Source organism: Taudactylus pleione, unplaced genomic scaffold, assembly GCF_031769625.1.
Source record: "Taudactylus pleione unplaced genomic scaffold, aTauple2 ptg000739l, whole genome shotgun sequence".
In the NCBI taxonomy this organism is placed as follows: domain Eukaryota; kingdom Metazoa; phylum Chordata; class Amphibia; order Anura; family Myobatrachidae; genus Taudactylus; species Taudactylus pleione.
Genome location: NW_028285141.1, coordinates 1545681 through 1564256, shown reverse-complemented (window position 1 = coordinate 1564256; position 18576 = coordinate 1545681). Strand labels below are relative to the sequence as shown.

Sequence of the window (18576 nt, the reverse complement as noted above, 5' to 3'; positions counted from 1 at the left end):
TTTTAGATATATATGCAATTGTACATGTGATGTTGATAAATTGTCATACTTTTTTCTATATTAGCACTCTTTGTCTGACAAGTTGATACAAGTCTTAATAACACATATTATTAGTGCCATACAATATTTTAATTGACGTTATACTCAGACCTTTATTATTATTTGTAATCAGGTGGGAATTACAGATCAATTTCACTATTAGGAGCAGCTATTTCTCATCATTCCATATTGCTAGTCATCATTACAAGTTTTGAGAGCCTGATTTCTATATAGTTTGTATATTTACAAGTTATATTACTATCAAAGTCAATAAGCAGCTGGGCCTGACAATGGTACTGCAGCTCCAGCCCCTTGATGGACAGGACAAAACAGTAGCACCACTTTATGTACTGGGAAAGAGCACCCCTGGATTGACAGAGCACCCCTTTATGTACTGCAGCCCTAGGCCCTCATTCAGAGCCGGACGCTCCTGGACGCTCGTATAGCTGTGGGTCACCACCCACAGCACATACGAGCGTGCAGGTTGATGGTCGCGATGGTCCTGGACCCAGAATCTGATGCCGGGATGATGATGTTTTGCCTTGAAGCGGAATTCGAGTCTGGAGGGAAGACCTGAGCCGCCGCTCAGATTGACTCGGAAACTGGAAGTTCGGGCACATTCAAATTACAGGTAAACCGAACCGCTCATCTCTAATATATATATATATATATATATATATATATATATATATATGTATATATATATATATTAACCTAAATCTCAGCTTAAATACAGTTATCAATGATGCATTTAAATGACAATTCTACATGAATGTCAGGTGGCCGGCTGCAGCAGTGCATACACCGCCAGATGCAGCAGATCAATTATCGGATCAGTTGGGCATGTTGGAAGATTTTTCATGCCCGTCTGTCCGATAATGGCTGATTGGTTGCGACATGCCCCTGCCTATGCATGCCTCTGCTCTACCTCCTAAACACCACAGCATGTCAATAATTCCCTATGTGTGGTGGTGTCCCCTCTATCATCTTCACCCCAAAACTATTCTCGCAAAGGAGACCTGTTCCAGGGGGTTCCGGACTATAGACAGACAGTAATTAGTTAGACAATGTCTAGATAGACACCAGATGTTAGACAGTTAATAGTTAGACAAATATAAAAGTTCAACACAGACAAAAGTCAGACACACTAAAGTTAGACATGTAAAAAGTTCGACAGGTACAAAAGGTTGACAGGGTCAAAAGGTCGACATGAAATAGATCAACACAAAAATGGTCGACACATTTTTGTTGTTTTTTTAAGATTAGAGTTAGGCACTTACTGGAGGGTTAGGGTTAGGCACTTACCCCCAAGGTTAGGGTTAAGCACTTACCCAGATGGTTAGGGTTAGGCACCAAGGGGAGGGTTAGGGTTAGGGTGAAGATTAGGGCTAAAAAACAAAAAATAATAATTGAAGACCATTTTTGTGTCGACCATTTTCATGTCGAACTTTTGACCTTGTCAACCTTTTTTACCTGTCGAACTTTTTACATGTCTAACTTTAATGTGTCTGACTTTTGTTTGTGTCTAACTTTTTTCCCTGTCTAACTATTGACTGTCTAGCAGCTGTTGTCTGTCTAGACATTGTCTAACTTATACTACACCCGTTCCAGGTGCATGAAAACAATTGCCAGTGTTTGTGTAAAGAAAAGGAATTAGGGGTCTATTTACTGAGCCTTGGGTGGAGATAAAGTGGACGGAGATAAAGTACCAACCAACCAGTGTGTATGCACTTGCCGATGCTGGCACCCCCGCCGGGTCCCGCTGCTGCCGATGTCATGCACACTAGATATCGTCTAGTGTGTACCCGGCATTACACTCTGGTGCACTATCTGCAGCTGCAGCTCCTCCGCTCCTCTCTCTCGTCCATCCTGCTGCTGGCCCTGACTTCACATAGTGCAGTGAAACCCCGCCCCCTACTTGGACTCCGCCTCCACGAGTCCTCTCCTCAATTTTTTCAGATCGCAGTGCTCTATCACATACTGACTGCAGCTGCTATCTGAGACAGGGGCAAAGGGCCCCCTAAGAAATGGAGGCCCGGCGGCACTTACCCCCTGGTGCACCCCTTAATCCACCTCTGATCTTACATACCATAAATTATCTCAGACAAGTCTACCGTAGGGTTAAACATTTGCAACGGAATATTTTCTTAGAGGAAAAACCATAAGTCAAAAAGAACACAAAGGAAGTTTGCATATTATTTTACTGCTTTTAATTAAGTATATACATATATAGCACAACATATTTGAAAAATTATTATAATTTAAAATATAAGGACATACTGAAGTGCTGGGGATCTTTCTTTCCTGATAAAGCCAATGGAATTATCAGGAAAGAAGGAATGTGTATAGCAGGGATTCCCAACCAGGGTCCTCAAGGCATCCACTATACAATTTTCTGTCAGATATCTGTCCAATCTGGCTGACTGGAATGAAAACCTGGTAATGTATGGGAGCAAATGACAGTCGATCATATGGTTTTAAACACTGAAAAAAGTACAAAAAAATTGTTCCATTTGGTTACATTTGTGTGTTTTAAGTTTAACCAATTTGTCTGAACAACCATTTTTGTCTATTTTCCAGTGTTTGTGAGCAAATGGACGATTGTAATTTGCTCCCATACATTACCAGGTTTTCATCCCAACCAGCCAGATTGGACAGATATCTCACAGAAAATTGTATAGTGGATGCCCAGCTTAATAACAGTCCAGGTTTTAAGGCTAGCCATACTTGAGCACGGGTGACCTAATTAGTACCTCACTTATTTTGATTTAACCATCTGTGCTTCAGTATGGATACCACTAAAACCAGGACTGTTTGTGTGCCTCGAGGACCGAGGTTGGGAATCACTGCGTATAGGCAGGCTAGTCAAGAGCCGCGATGGGCCCCGGTAAAAAAGGGGTGTGGCTTACTTGTGGGAGGCGTGGTCACGCCCCCTTAGGTAAAAAAAGTTTTGCTGCTCCGCGAAGCTGTGGTGGGCGCTGGCGAGGGAGGCACAGTAAGCCCCCTCAGCCCGGCGCATAACCAGTGGGGGGCACGATCAGCTTGATCACCCCCCCAACAGGCATAGGAGACTGCTGTGGCTGCTTCTTAGCAGCTGCGAGCAGTCTCCGTGCAGCCCAGCACACAGCAGTGTGTGCTGGGCTGCTGTGATGTAAGAGGGGGAGAACGGTGCCAGACCCGGGCCCCGCCAGGCCCCTCCAGCAAGCCCGGGTAACTTGTACCCGCTCCCCCCTCCGTCTCGGCGCCCCTGTGTATAGGCTACCATACTGTCCTGCAGCTGGTGTGCTGCTTATGCTGCATATATCCTTTATATACCAATAATGTCTGGCCCCATGCTGTTACTATTTTCATTGCTGACTAAAACCAGAAGTGTTTGGCAATGCAATGCATTATGACAGGAGTATGCTGAGTTTTAAGCTTTAAACACCCCCTGCTGGGGGAAGGCAGAGAAAGATAGACATATAGTGTATGGACTTGTTGTAATTATAATTAGTATCATTACAGTATGACTAGAAACTACGGAGAATAGACATAAGAAGTGTAGTCAGTGCGTTTTGTTAGAATTTTTTTTTAATATACAAAAAAAAGGTTTAAAATCAATTTGAAGACTAGAACTATTGATCCTCATTGTTCCCCTTTTCTTTGTTTATACTTCTGTTACTAAACTTTTATATACAACTTAAATAATGCCTGCAGCACAATTAATATTAAAACTTGTGTTAAAGCAATTAATGACCTATTTCTCCAATGTATGCTTTATATACAGTATGCCTTTGCTTAGAGTGCTAGCAATCCCTGCGCACTGACCTTACATTTTTCTAATCATATTATCATATATGTAAGCACCGGACAGTCAGAGTAACATTAGTTCTATATTATGCTGATCAGAGAGCCTTATTTTCTCTTTATAGTGGAGGACATGATGTTACAGTACAGCATTCTCTGTTGAAGTAGAATAAAGTAACATATAAGAAGCACAAAAGAACCGCCCTACTCTGGGATCCAATCACTATAAATGATTGGATGCCCAGCAATAAGTTTGGAACAAAATAACGGATTAAATAATGGAATGATTGTAGCGCCAGCTCAAAAAATAAATGTACAGAAAATTTACTGTTTTAAAATAGGTTATTTTCCAGTATATGTCTTCTAAGGTCTATTGTGTTAACCAAATATTCCCTGCTATGCATGTAGAGAGACGGAATTTGGATTCATTCTGCTATGGCCATCTGTGATTAGTTCTTCTGATTGCCTTTATTCTTTCTGCCAAAGGAAAACAGAAACACTGATGAAGTAAAGATAATGATACAGAAGCTGAACTAGCATGGGGATATTTCAGTCACTCCAATGAGTTTTACTACATTTGAAAGCTGCTGAGTAAGTAAGGAAGTTTGTACATGTCTTATGCACACAAAGACTAAGGACAGGAAAGAAAGACACTGATGGTCGGAAAGAAAAATACTGAGGGTCAATGAAGGGCAGGAGAAAAAGGGACTGAGGGGGAACTAGAGAGAGAGCCACAACAAAGGCAGGAGAAAGAGACTTAAGGGGCACATCCACTAAAAGACCTCAAAACGAATGCACGATTACGACATTGTAATCGTGCAGTCGTTTGTCAGTCTGTGATGTGCCTACACTCAACAAGCAGTCATTCAGAGAAGGCACATCAATCATCTGCAAACATGTTGAACCTGACGATAATGTCAGGTTATACAACATATTATGTACGATGATAGATGCCTAAACGACCAGTGGGAGCGCACATCGCTGGTCGTTTACGACTTTTTTTTAAACGATCTGTAAAGGATTCCCAAACGATTGAACGATAACGATATCGTTATCGTTCATTCGCTCAGTTTAATCGTCTAGTGGATGTGTGCCTTTAGAGGGACAGGAGAGAAAGACAGAGGACAACAAGGAAAGAGATTGAGAGGCAGGAGAGACATCGAGGAAAGAGACTGAGCGGTCTATTTATCAAGCAGTGAAAAGTGTGGAGCAGTGAACCAGTGGAGAAGTTGCCATTAACAACCAATGTCGGGATTACTGTGCCGGTATTCAGAGCACCAGGATGGTGACTACACCCAGAGAGACAGTCACAACGAAGCCAGGAGAAAGAGACTTAAGGGGCTATTCAATTAGCCCCGATAATTTTTCAGGAGCGAAAAACTGGACTTTTTCCTGTGTTTTAGCTTCAGGCAATTCAATTAGAGCCTGTTTTTTTCCCCTGAAAAATTATCTGTTTTCGGACAAAACACATAGAATCCGTGATAAGTTTACAGACCTATGTGTTTTTGCAGTCGGCATCCCGAAAAAAAGCTAATTATCAGGTATTTTTTTTCAGAGTTTGTTGAGGTCCCGAAAAAAATTCTCCAATGTGGAGGGCTAATTGGATAGCCACGGGGGATCAATTATCACGTGGTAATCTACAGAGGCTAATTGAATTGGCCCCTATGTACTACAATCTGCATTCAAATGCAGTTATAGTTTGATATTTTCGCCTAAATTTGCATTGTGAATTTAAGAAATATATCACAGGAATGTATGAAGATTCGCATACAGGGTCAGAGCTTGTGAGAAAGCTTTGTCCCTGTGAATCTACTTCACACGCAAAAAATACAGTGAGAAAGTATCCGTGCATGCATGCTACCAATGGCAGCTTCAGTGGTGGGGCTGCAGTGCAGTCCAAAATTCAAATTGTGGAGCCACACCAACTGCCAGTGAGTCCAGCCATCTATGGCCCGTATTCAATTTGAGGCGAAAAGTCCAGATTTTTGCCTGCTGGACTTTTCGCCTCCTTCGCCTGTTTTCCAGGCGGAAAAGTATCGCGCGCGTGCCCGATATTGCCCGTATTCAATTTAAAAGGATGCGACAGCGGGACCCGGCGACACTTGGATCGGCGAAAAAAAGGGAATTTTCGGGAAATCATCCTGGGACCCCCCTAAAGATGTCCAGACATGGGGGATCACTATGGGTACCCCCATTTTGCATGCAGAAGGGAAGTTTTAAATAGCCGCGGCAGGTGCATAAATGCGGCTTTGAAGAAGGTGATGCAGAAGAGCATTTAGCAATTTTTTGGGAAAAAATAACTATGGCCATCATATTTGGGCTACATGGAAATGGGTGCAAGCATATTTTTAAGTCCCTAAAATGATTTTTAAAAATTCTTCAAAAATGCACCTGCCGCTATTACCCACAATGAAGAAAACACCTGCCGCATACTTTGGAACCCCTCTGCTCTTATTATCGCTATTTTAAAAGTGTGTTCCCTAATTTATTTATTTTTACCCCCAAAATTAAAGTTAATTTTTTGGGGTGTCCCTATTTTTTTAAAAAACTTTTTTTTACATACATTACTTTTAGTGGTCATTCCCAGGGGTGCAGGCTTTTTTTTTGTTAAGCCTGCACCCTTAAACCCCAATTCTGCACTTATTTTCGCCTGCTAAAGGCTGGCGAAAAATGATCCCCGTTTTTTTACATTGACTTTTCACACCGGCGAAAAGTCAATGTAATTGAATACGGGGATAATTGAAATAGGCGAAAATAACGTCATCTTTTGAAAATGACGTGAGACTTTTCGCCTCAAATTGAATACTGCCCTATGTTTGTCAGTGTTTGAAATGACAGTTGGCGTGGTTTACATATAGACCTCTAGAGCCGTCGCTGCATGCTAGCCTCCTTTTTTTTTTAGGGGTTATTATGAATCACTCAATACTGACCCAAAGAGCCACAAACCCCCCTCCCCCAAACAGTGTAAAGTTAGTTTATTTGATGTAAATCCATATCTGGACTCTGGAGTAGTCTGGATAATATACTGCTGAATTCTCCATGTGATAATAAGTTAGGTATGGTATTGGTTATCACAAGGTAATATTGTTTTTGTCTGTAAGTCTGACACTTGTCTTATTTGCACTTTTTACTTGTTAAAATGAATTGAGCATACTGTCTATTTTACTTGTAACTGTGGTTTGTTAACTGTTGCATGCTGAATAAAGAGTACAGTAGGTCTACACATTTATTCCAATTGCAACCAGATCATGATCTCACTTATGTACAAACCTCTAACAGAACGTTGAAAGACAAACCCAAAGGATTTTGCTGTGATTTAAAATTCACTGTTTGCTGAAGTTTTATCTAACACTGGCTTTAACATGGGAAAACCACTAAATGTACCCAGCCTTGGAGATGCTATACTGACTCCCTGGGAAACATATTAAGTCTGACCTGGGCCGCCATCAGGGGGATATAGACGATACTAATATTGCCAGGCTCGGGCTCAGCCAGGGGGTCCAGAGCACGCAGATGATCCCGCATGCAAACTGCTTCTTATGCTTCAGCTTCTTATTCACAGGCAGATGTCTGTCTATGAGGAAGAAGCAGTTTGCTGTCGAAATCTCTGACCATTCCCCTGCCCCCATCACCTCCAGTGATGAAGTATTAAACTCGCAGCAGGGGAAACTTGACACTGGAGCAATCCATCATTGCTCCGAAAAGCAGCTGTCCCCTCGGTTAGTAACGCAGCTACAGATGTAGCTGCGTTACTTACCTCCTCCACGTCGTCCCGGCTACGCATACGTGATCTTAGGTCACGCATGCACAAAGCCGCCAGAGAGGTAGCGAGGAGGCGGTGGAGGGATCCTCTTGGATCCCTCTTCGCATCCCCGGAAATCTTTCCCATAGGAAGGAGCGTGGATCTGAAGATGGCGCTTGTTCTCGGAAGCAAACTCTGAAAACTTTCAGTTTTCGGAGTTTGCTGAATATCAGGGAGTCCTGATGATGAATAGCCCGGTAACCTAAATATGTGGAAACTAGCATTTCCGCATGGTTACAGGGCCATTTATCGGTTGATGAATAGGCCCCTGTGTCTTTGTTTCTAATGACTGGTGGCTGCCGATCAGAAGTATCATGATGAACCGAGACAAGATCATGTTCAAAGCCACAATAATGAACCTAAAGATGACAGTTTGGCACAATTTGCTGTCATGCGGGAAGGTCTGATGGAAAGGGAGAGGTCTGAGGGGCTCGAGGCGCATGTGGGGGCATCATAACTTGTGCGCCCACTGTGGCTGGAGAGGGACCCTGCAATTCCTGATGGCAGCCCTAGGTCTGACACAAGATGGTCGGTCCTGAGACCAGTAAGTGCACATTTATCAATAAACACTCCAATCTGCTCATGCGTGATTACATTGTACGCGTTCTGTCTTTAGTGTCACTGTCATGCTCATTCATCTTCCTTTCTGCACTTTAAACAAGTAGTAGGCCATTCGAATATTCTATAACTGAACATTGACCATGATTTATTGATAATCCATGTTTCTAAATAATCCCACTTATGGCTAAAATATTGTTAGCAGGCCTCCCTGTTCTTTCTAATAACGGCTCATATTTTATCTAGTGAGTAGTGATTGATGTAACTTTACTTACTGTAGTAGGCGTTGCATGATACTCGCAAACCATTTTGCCTCTGGATGGACACATATAATATTATTATTCGTCATGGTCACTCTGGAAAACAATTAAATATTATTAATCTGCTGCTGCAATAATTTTCCCTCTCTATAATTTATTCATATTAAATAGTAAGAGTTCCTTTAAGATGCCATCAAAAATAAACGTAATCAAAGGTGTAAAACCAAATTTTAATTATTGTATATAACACACAGGTTTAGTATGTACTGAACTTCCTTTGTGTTTCTACAAATCTCCTCACATTGTATGTATAATTTGTTAATGCATATCTATATATAGATATAAAAGGCTAACGCTGCTCCTCACCTCCGTGGGGGAATTCAAGTATGTTGCGCACCAGCGGCCACGAGATGGTGTTCGACGGAGCAATTCAATTGTTGTTCCATTCGGGCGCGCACAGCCGTTGGTGCTAACATTTCGACTCGCAGTCCCCTGAGCGGCCGAGCATAAATGACCGAAAAGTGACCTGTTTCAGGTCTCAAACGGGACTTTTCGTGGGCGCGACAATGCCCGTCATTTTGACCGGCTGCTAATTAGTATTTCATATTATCCAAGAAGGCACTAAATTAAGATCCAAGAAGGCACTAAATTGAGATCTATAGATAATGGAAATTATGATTACATCATGTCTCATAATCAGTGGCGGGCTGGGCCGGGGGGCAGGGTGCCATGTGCCCCCCGGGCCGCAGCGCCATGCGGGCCACGGGCAGTCTGTGTCTCTGTAACACAGACTGCACCGCACATCTAGCGCTGACCGGACGGAGTTTTTTTTCCTTTTTAAACTTTTAACTTTCTTGAAGGTTTTTTTTTTTATTTTTTACTTTTTATTTAAACATTTTTTTTGCACACAGCCACTTGTAAGTCTGGAGTCTTTGGACACAACCACTTTAATCAGCAGAGCATAGCGCAGTGTACATCAGCTTGCGGTCAGTACCCCCTTACATAGCCACTTAATCAGCAGAGTATAGCGCAGCATACATCAGCGTGCTCAGTGCCCCTATACATAGCCATCAGCAGAGTATAGTGCAGCGTGCCCCCTTAGCCTATCAGCAGGGCGGTTCGCAGCGTGAGTGTGCTTCCTTCTGTGTTTTTTCTATACAAGGCGCCACGAACCGGACTCAGTCTTGCGAGAATCCGACCTCATTCACATGGCGGGCTTGGATCCCCCATGTTCGGAGCGGTCCAGATTACACAGAATCCGGACCGCTCATCTATAGTTTAAATATGTGCTTGCTTGGGTATAAAGACAAGATATTACCCCAGCCAAGGGTGTAGCTACAGAAGGTGCGGGGGGGTGCAACCCAGTTACGCTACTGGCAGGCGCTCATCCTCTGAGCCCCATAGTCGGCCTTTCATTCTTAGCAGTGTGCTGCTGCAGGGAAGTACATCTTGCTGCGCTGGGTGGCTCTGTCTTGCTCTCTCCTCACTGTTGCTGGGAAGAGGCATGGCCTTGCTGAGCCTGCTGGGACATCCCTAGAGCACAGCTACTTCACCTCCTAGCATCAGTGAGGAGAGACAGAACTGGCCGGGACAGATATGCTGTCCTGCAGCAGCACACTGCTGAGAAATGAAAAACAGCTCATGAGGTGATTAGTGCACAGTGTGTGTGGGGAGGGTGGAAACTTTGCTATGGGTCCCTCGTAGATCCAACTACACCCCTGAATACAGCAGTGGAATGTAAGTTTCTGTTCTCATTTCTTTAAAGAAGACATGAAAATCAATTAGATGAACTAGTTAATTGATAAGAAAGGTGATTCACCAGAGGTGATGGCAATCATAAATTAATAGGGAAGTCCAAGAACAGAGCATTTTGTCCCTCCTGGAAATGGTCATGTTGGCAGGTATGCCCTAATCACTTGTTGGGCAGTAGCTTCTGGACACTTCTGATTGCCCTTTCCCCATAAAGGCTCCCATACATCAGCAATTGATTGCAGCAATCGTGCAATTTGCAATTGATTGTGTATAAAAATGTTTCCCTTTTGCAATCGATTGTGGCAATTCTGCAATCTGCAATCGATTGAAAAAGGGAGTGATTTTTATACACAATCGATTGCAAATTGCACGATTGCTGCAATCAATTGCTGATGTATGGGAGCCTTTAGATTAAGGCCCCCATATATCAGCAATTGATTGTAGCAATTCTGCAATTTGCAATCGATTGTGTAAAAAAATCTGCAATGTATGGGCTTCACAGATCGCAGATTGCAACCAAAAAATGTTTGGAATTGTTACATCAGATTGTCCAACATGTTGGATTTCACAGATCGATTAGGGCTGTAGATTGCTAGTGTATGGACATGATCAGCAGATCTGCAGACTGTTACTAGTAAAATGATGGGCCTTTCAAGATTGGCAGATCTGTGTTTGCTGCAATCGATCTGCAATCGATCTGCATCACTTCAATCGGGATGCCGGGCGCCGGTCTCCCGGAGTCGGTATAATGACAGGCGTCTAGATTTAGACGCCTGTCATTTAACCCTCGCCTGGATAAAGCAGTCGGGAAGCCGGCTGTCGGGGTTTAGGTCCGCCGGCTTCCCGACTGCATACCGCTGAGAGCACTTATGACACAGCAGGAATATGACAGTGGGAGACAGTTCAGTAGAGTCAGTGATTAACATGTATGTCAGTGTTTACAACTCCCGTCCTCAGGGACCTCTAACAGTGCATGTTTTACAGATCTCCACAGTATCACAAGTGAAATAATCAGGGCCACCTGTGGATCTTGTAAAATGTGTGAGTTAGTAATGATTACACCTGTGTACCAACTAGGAGATCTGGAAAACATGCTCTTAAGGTGGGTACATATTAGTCAAAAGCAGCTAGTATGTACCCACTATGTCAGCCCATGCGCGCTCCCTTTTGGTCATGAGTTGCCTCGTCAGGTCGGCCCTACATGCAGCTCAATCTGACAGTGCAACTGACGAGCCAATGCAATGGGATGAGGCTGGTGCCGAAGTGTAGGGCGGTTGAGCACCGGATTGTGTAATGTTTACCGGCTGCCCGATATGTGAGACCGTCGGCAGTGCAGTCGTCCGTCGCATCACTGTGTACACACATCATTAAGTGTGTACCCAGCTTTAGAGGTTCCCTAAGGACTGCAGTTGGGAAACACAGCTCTATATGCTATTTACCAGATCTTTTCATTATGGATGTGGATAATATAGTAAATAAACTATGACACTTACAAAATCTCCATTCTTGGACAATAGTTTTTCACAGGGTATATGTCGATTTTCTTAAATAACTTTGGATTTAAACGATGAGATGTTACTTTCAAACACTGACATGTCATATGGGGCATTTGCGGTTCTAATTGCATACCTGCAAAAAAACAAAGGCACTAATTTTAATTTATATAGTAAAATATGCAAGTAGGGAAGTAATCAGTTTGTTTACAGACAAAATGGGGATCAATTATCAATGAGTTTTATCATAAGCAATGAGTTTTATCATACACAATGAGTTTTATCATACGCAATTAATTTTAAAGCTTGTTGCGTATTATAATGGTGCTCCAGCTAATCAGCTCCTAACGGTCATCTGTTTGAAAAGTTTGGAGTTGATTGGCTGGAGCACCATTTATCATACCAAACGAGTTATAAAACTCGTTGCGTATGATAAAACTCATTGATAAATGGGCCCCAATATGTTGACAACCTATATGTGGATGGGAGAATGTTGACTGCTTCATGCCAACAAGGTTCTAATATGAGTTAAAGCATTTTAACCATGTCGGCATTATAACTTACATAGAACCATGGGCCTGATTCAGAGCCGGACGCTCTTTGCGGTCGTTCGTCCAGAAAATAGGGGTGGCTATTCAAATGAACCGTTCGCTCTTTGCGGTCTGTTCACGCCTCTATGTCTGAACGAGCGAACAAAACTTGCGGTCGTTTTTTAAAAAAATACGCCCCCTGGCCACTCGCATCCTACGTCATGTCCGCTATTTATTAGATTAATCGAGTACATCGACCAGCGTATGAACTGCTCGCTATTCTTGTGGTGGTTTTTCCTACCGCAATCATGCGAGCAGTTCTGACTATAAAATAACCCAGTGACGTGGTCAATGACGCTGCTGTATTAATTATGCACACCCTTAAAACACCCATTTTGACCTTTAAGCATGCCTGCGTTCGGATCTCCACTCCCCGTTTTCAAGCACCTTCCCCTGTTACCACCCACATACGCCTCATTCTGTCACTCAAAATAGCAGGCATTCGCTATTTAGTGAACAAACGATTTTTGGCCGCACTGACTGGTTCGCGCATGCGTATTACGATCTGTACGCATGCGCAGTTGGGCTAACATCGCTCGGAGCGAACTAGCGGCCGCTTACGAGCGGCTCTGAATCAGGCTCCATGTGGGCATGAAGCCGTTGCCAGTTTCCCATCCAAACATTGTTTGGCAACATATTATCAGTCGACAAAACGTATGTATCCTGTGCAAATATCACAAAAAGGTGTATTAGTTAAAGCAAGTATATATAATATACAAATGTGCTACTAAAATAAAACTATGTAGCACTAGGTAAAATAAGCTTTCGGTGAAACTGAAATTTTGTCACATCATTATATAAAAAAACATGTATTTCATCACAGTTAATTTAGTTACTTGATGTCAAGAGAAACTACCAGCTTCTAATAAAATGACATTCTACAATAATACTACACTGGATACTGTACAGCAGTTTATGGCAACATAAGTACTGATGCATTAAGTTCATGATTATATGATTTCAGCAAAATAGCCAAAGGAAATTTAGTGAAATGTAACTGTTTCCTGACTACAGTACGTTTTATGAAACTGCATACAATTCCTGCAAAGTTGGTGCTCAACCTGTTTTTTCTTACTTGTATCCCAGTGTCAGTAGTATGACATTATTCTGAGTCACCACAAATAGAGTGTCTTGTATATCTAACAATCACAGTTCACCAAATACAGATTCTTGAACGCACAAGTTGGGCACCTCTGTGCAGTCACTGCCATTTTGTGGGCTGTACTTTTAGTATAAGTATAGTATATGTAATTTATCTTTTTCTCGTTAATAATGGATCCAGGGGCGTATCAAGATGGTAGGGGGCCCATGGGCAGTCTCCATTTAGGCCCCCTCCTCTCTGGCAGCGCACGGGTCTCTGAGAAAATGATGCCTGCGACTTATTCCCAGAGACATCTTTCTCGCGCATGCATGAGTCACCTGTAAAAGTTTCCCTGTGATTTAGCTCCGGCCTGCAGAGCAGCAATATGGAGACTGCAGAAAGGTAAGTATAACTAAATATGGATGCAAGGTGTGTAATGTGGGCCCCCCTGGATCCAGGGACCCGTGTACACCGCACCCCTTGCACCCATTGTAGATATGTCCCTGAGTGGATCACTTGCAGAATAGCTGTTTCCACACTGTAAGCAGAATTACTTAATCACAGCAGTCATTTCTTTTCATATCGTAAATAAAGAATAAAATAACTTGTAAAATGGCATTAGATGCTGGCACTGGGATTTAAATTAACATCTGGAAATGTCATAATACTTTGTATTACAGTAAGATCTCTTGAAAGTATAATTCATTTACTGCTAATCATGTTGGCAGAATGATAAGAAACAGGGGGTTCTGGGTAGTTTACGCTTTATGCTAATTTGTGCACATGAATAAACAATATACCTAAAGCCTCTAGTGAATTGCAAGCAAAGATGCACAAAATGAAAGTTGCTCTATTAATTTATTGACACATCACAGATGCATGTAAGGGAGGGGTTAATCAAGACAGTAAAAAAAAAACCAGCACATTGTAATTGACCAGCAAATTAGAAGCAAAGTTATATACTATACTGTATATTCTTCTTATACTGGTAGTATTTGAAAATAATGTAAACTTATTAAATGCCAGTGTTTCCCAAATGTGGTCCTCAGTGTTTGAGCATAATTGTTGAATCAAATTGAGTGAGGTGCTAAAGTCACCTACTTCTCATGGATATCCTTCAAACCTGGACTGTTAGGATGCCTTGAGTTGGGGAAATACTGAAGAAAGTAATATAGTATATTCGTGCCAGGGGCAAACTCAGGTTGTCTAGAGGGGGGGATTCCAAATGCTTGATTTTAGAGCGAGAGTGGCCAGTCAATGAAGATGGCATAATTAGCACCTAACCAGTTTTAATATGCATCATACAAAGTGTAGTGTATGTCAAAATTAAAACATATAGAGTGCCAGGGATCACAGTATGTCATTAGATACGTCAGTAGTACCATCGAGTCTGAACTGAATGTTTTTATTTCACATGTGGGCACCATTCCAGGGCATGGGAGCAAAATGGGAGTCTGAGGGAGCAGCAGAAAAGCCTAGAACTGGCCTGGACATATATGTACATATTGGTCTCCTTATGCACGGGATAACAGTATTAATAATAATTAACCCTATAGATGGTCTATACCAGTGCACCCCTAACAGTGCATGTTTTCCAGATCTTCTAGTTGGTGCACTGGTGTATTCATGTATCTTCTAGTTGGCTGACACATGTGGTGCTAATTATTTTGTTTGCAATACTGAGGAGAACATGCAGCACTAGTAAAATTGTATTATGCATTATACTGTTTCTATTATGGTTATGGTGTGGGCTGGGGGGTTCCCAGGCAGCCAAAAAAAACCCTGCACTTACCTACACTATGCATGCACATATAGCACTATACCAACATCTCAACATAAACCAGAACATTAATATTAATTCCACAAGCATAGGTAAGCCACAACACATTCCTGTTACTCTAACTATGTAATTTGATTATATATATATATATATATATATATATACAAAGCAGGAGGCAATCACAGGGCTTATACAATGTTTTCCTGATTTTATTGAACAATAAATAATCTACATTTCAGATGTGATACTGAAAGAAAATGTCATCATATACTCACCTCCTGCAGCATGAATGATAACAAGCAGCCCCAGCGAACATACTACAGGCAGAGACATTGCACTTATTTCTGCGATAACTTCAGCAAGTCACGTTGCTTTTGCTGTTGGTACCTCTGGTTTAGATGTTGAAGGCACTTGTATTTATTTGCTGAAAAAGGGAAGTTTGAATTTGCATCTCTGAGCTTTTTAACAAACAAACGTCCAATCCATTCTCCATACATGCTGAAGCTGGCTTTCTACATAATTCCCTTGGATTTTTTAAAATACTCCAACAAGGATAGAGTAGCTGACAGTTCAATATCTATATTTATTATATTTTACTACTACTTCCAAGTTCCTGACCATTGATATGTTTGTATTCCTTGCATTTGATTCTAGTTTACTTCTCACTAATAGCTCTACATTTTTAAATCAAAGAAAGTACATTATGACTGCTTTTCTACACCCAAATAAATAAAAGTAGGGCTCTATATTTAGTCAGGTATTTAAATGTTTTTACACAGTTTCGACCTGATTCTGACTGAGTCACTCACAGCTCTGAATGCGAATCAGACTTCATTGCGCCATCACTGGTATCTGGAACCCTATGCTGGGCGCGAGAGAGCCATCTGAAATAGGCCTCTCTCTCCAACTCAAGCAATTGGATTTAGCTAAAATTACCTGCTGGATTAGGCACCTGATTATTAAAGGGCAGCTGCTTAACTGCCCTTATATCCTCTGGTTTCAGCATGTACAGTATACTGTAGTGGTGAGTATATTTGGGAAGTTTAGCTGGTTTTGGTGGAGAATAAGGACACTGATTGGTTAGGAACTAAAATATGATGTGCTTAAATCTCTGCTGGTACCTTGCGTTAACTTGTTGTAGTCAATGGACCTTTCAGGTAAAACATGGCCAACTGCTAGTGGAGATAGTGGTGCAAAGTCTTAAGCCAATGGCCTAAGCAACTTCTCAGGGTGCTTCTGGGTGGCTGGGTGATCTGGCAACCCCAACGTAATAATAGATCTTTTAGAGGAAATGTCTGGGAAGCTAGCTTTGCCTAAAGAACCCACCAAGTGACCTGAGGTTTTTCTCACCATTGCACTGAGCCTATTTTTACACTTTTTTGGGTTATTTCATTTACATTAACCCAGTCAACCAATCAGATATTGTCTTTATTGTCTAGCTTGCACTAGATAAATTAAAGCTAATTTAGATACTACGGTTACTGCACATTTACATTTTATTTGTATAGTAATAACTCCCTGCATCTCTTAGCTTACTTATCAGCTGAGTGCAAAAACATTTACAGTAATACCGCAGTTATGGGTCTCAAATATAAGTAAAGTATACAGGTGTGGCTAAAGAGCCCACTGCTAATAGATCAAATATGATCCTACCACTCCTACACAGCGCTACAAGGCCATTTAATTGAGGTAATTATATATGTGTTCATTTTGTTTGACACACCTGGAAGATGCCAGACATTAACAGCTGTATATAGAATCTCCAAGGGTTTAGTCCAGTGGGACTGGAAAGCACAGTGAGGTGTGTGTATCTGTGTATTATCGAAATGAAAATAACTTGGGCACCACGCAAGAAGTAAAGATAAGATTATTCTTTATATATTTTAACAAAGCATTATAAATGAGCAATGACTTCAGCAGCTATCGACACTTCAAAATTGAATTCTTAATCATCTTATTACAGCAATCACTTTTTATAGCATAGCTCATTACAATATTCATAAGTAAACAGCATCATTAGGTAATCGGTACTGCAAATCTACATTTTCCAGAAATTAAAGTGACATTTCTTAAATCTCATTGTTCTCATACAAATGTCCTGGGCTGCAACTCAATGTTCATAGGTCAAGAGTCCTTTTGGATTCCAAGAATGTCTCATACATCATTCAGGGTCTTGATCTGTTTTGTATGCCAAGTTTCATCCATGATATCAGACACTTCGATCGGTACACACAGATGGTTTACTGATATCTTGAGAGTGCGATCTTCTATGGCAAGGTGGTCAACCTAATTTTGCATAGTCATCCTTAGTAAGTTCTCAGACTGTCAACAAGTTAGAACATATTGAAGACTCAACATTCGGCCACCTTGTAAATGTAAAACACATACAATATATTTCTATAATGTGTATTTTCTAAATGTTAAGTTATAACAACTTCTAATCACTTATTTCTAATTTAAATATGTATATTCTTATTGCACATTAATATTTTATTAAGGCAAGGCTATGTCTATTAGTTGAAATTCACTTATGATTATTACATAATTATAATATTAATTAATCTCATACAAATGCCTTTTTTTATTAACCAAGGGAAATTATATTTCAGTTTTATCAGTATGTATGTATGTATATGTGTGTGTGTGGGGGTTCTTATCAAAAAAAATGTTGCTAGGAGGAATTGCAGCTTTAAACCTACTCAATTCTCCCATTGTAGATCAGTTCATGGAAAGTCCAGAACAAACTATTCAAACAGATATTTCAAAACTTAGTCATAAATTGTGCAAATCCATGATCTTACAAATATAGAAACAATTGTTTCCTTCTCTTTAAAATGGACAATAAAAAGCTGCACAAAGGTATTACTGAAAGAAACACACAGCTGCCCTCAAAAACAACACTTAACAAATTAACAGGTGTTTACATTATTTCAAAAATAAAAGCTAAAAGAATAATAATAATAACAACAACAAAGCTGGCCATTAGAATAAAATAAACGACTATGTTTTAATCACAAGACCAAACAACACTATTTCTGAAATGAGAAAACCTCCAAACTGTCGAAACTCACGGATAGGTAGTGGATGCTAGCCTGTATTTCCGGATTGGTGAGACCTCGTACTGAGCTGCAGAGTCTAACGTGCCAGCTATATTCACCAAGGACCCCCGCAAGGAGGTTTCCGACACACAGGTCACGGCCCTCAGGCTTCCCTAATACAGGTGCTGGCGTACTCTGGATACAGAGTACAATGTAGTCAAAAGGCCAGGTCAGAACCAGACAGACAAGTACTCACTGCGTGCGATGAGGTTAACAATTTCTGAGTAAGGTCAGATCTGTTGTAATTGTGCATGAGAGGCTGATGTTACTCAATGTTCCCGATGTATAAGCAGTACTGCAAGGTATTAAGGTTTTGAGATAGCAGTAGAGAGCATCT

At 41.3% G+C, this 18576-nt stretch overlaps 1 protein-coding gene across 1 annotated transcript; it reads right to left on the bottom strand.

Annotated features, from left to right (window-relative positions):
* Positions 1 to 2749: 2749 nt before the first annotated feature.
* CXCL13 (C-X-C motif chemokine ligand 13) lies at positions 2750 to 15519 on the bottom strand. The gene is made up of 4 exons (XM_088457133.1): positions 15417 to 15519; positions 11691 to 11826; positions 8461 to 8541; positions 2750 to 4302 (listed from the first exon to the last, which is right to left on the bottom strand). The coding sequence occupies exons 1-4, from the start codon at positions 15472 to 15474 to the stop codon at positions 4275 to 4277; spliced, it is 303 nt and encodes a 100-aa protein (XP_088313259.1). The 5' UTR covers positions 15475 to 15519; the 3' UTR covers positions 2750 to 4274.
* Positions 15520 to 18576: the final 3057 nt, after the last annotated feature.

Coding starts and splice junctions, on each gene's coding strand:
- CXCL13 (XM_088457133.1), bottom strand. CDS start 15,474: ATGTCTCTGCCTGTAGTATGTTCGCTGGGGCTGCTTGTTATCATTCAT. Junction 11,827..15,416: donor TATCATTCATGCTGCAGGAG/GTGAGTATATGA, acceptor GTTTTTTTGCAG/GTATGCAATTAGAACCGCAA. Junction 8,542..11,690: donor TGTCCAAGAATGGAGATTTT/GTAAGTGTCATA, acceptor ATTGTTTTCCAG/AGTGACCATGACGAATAATA.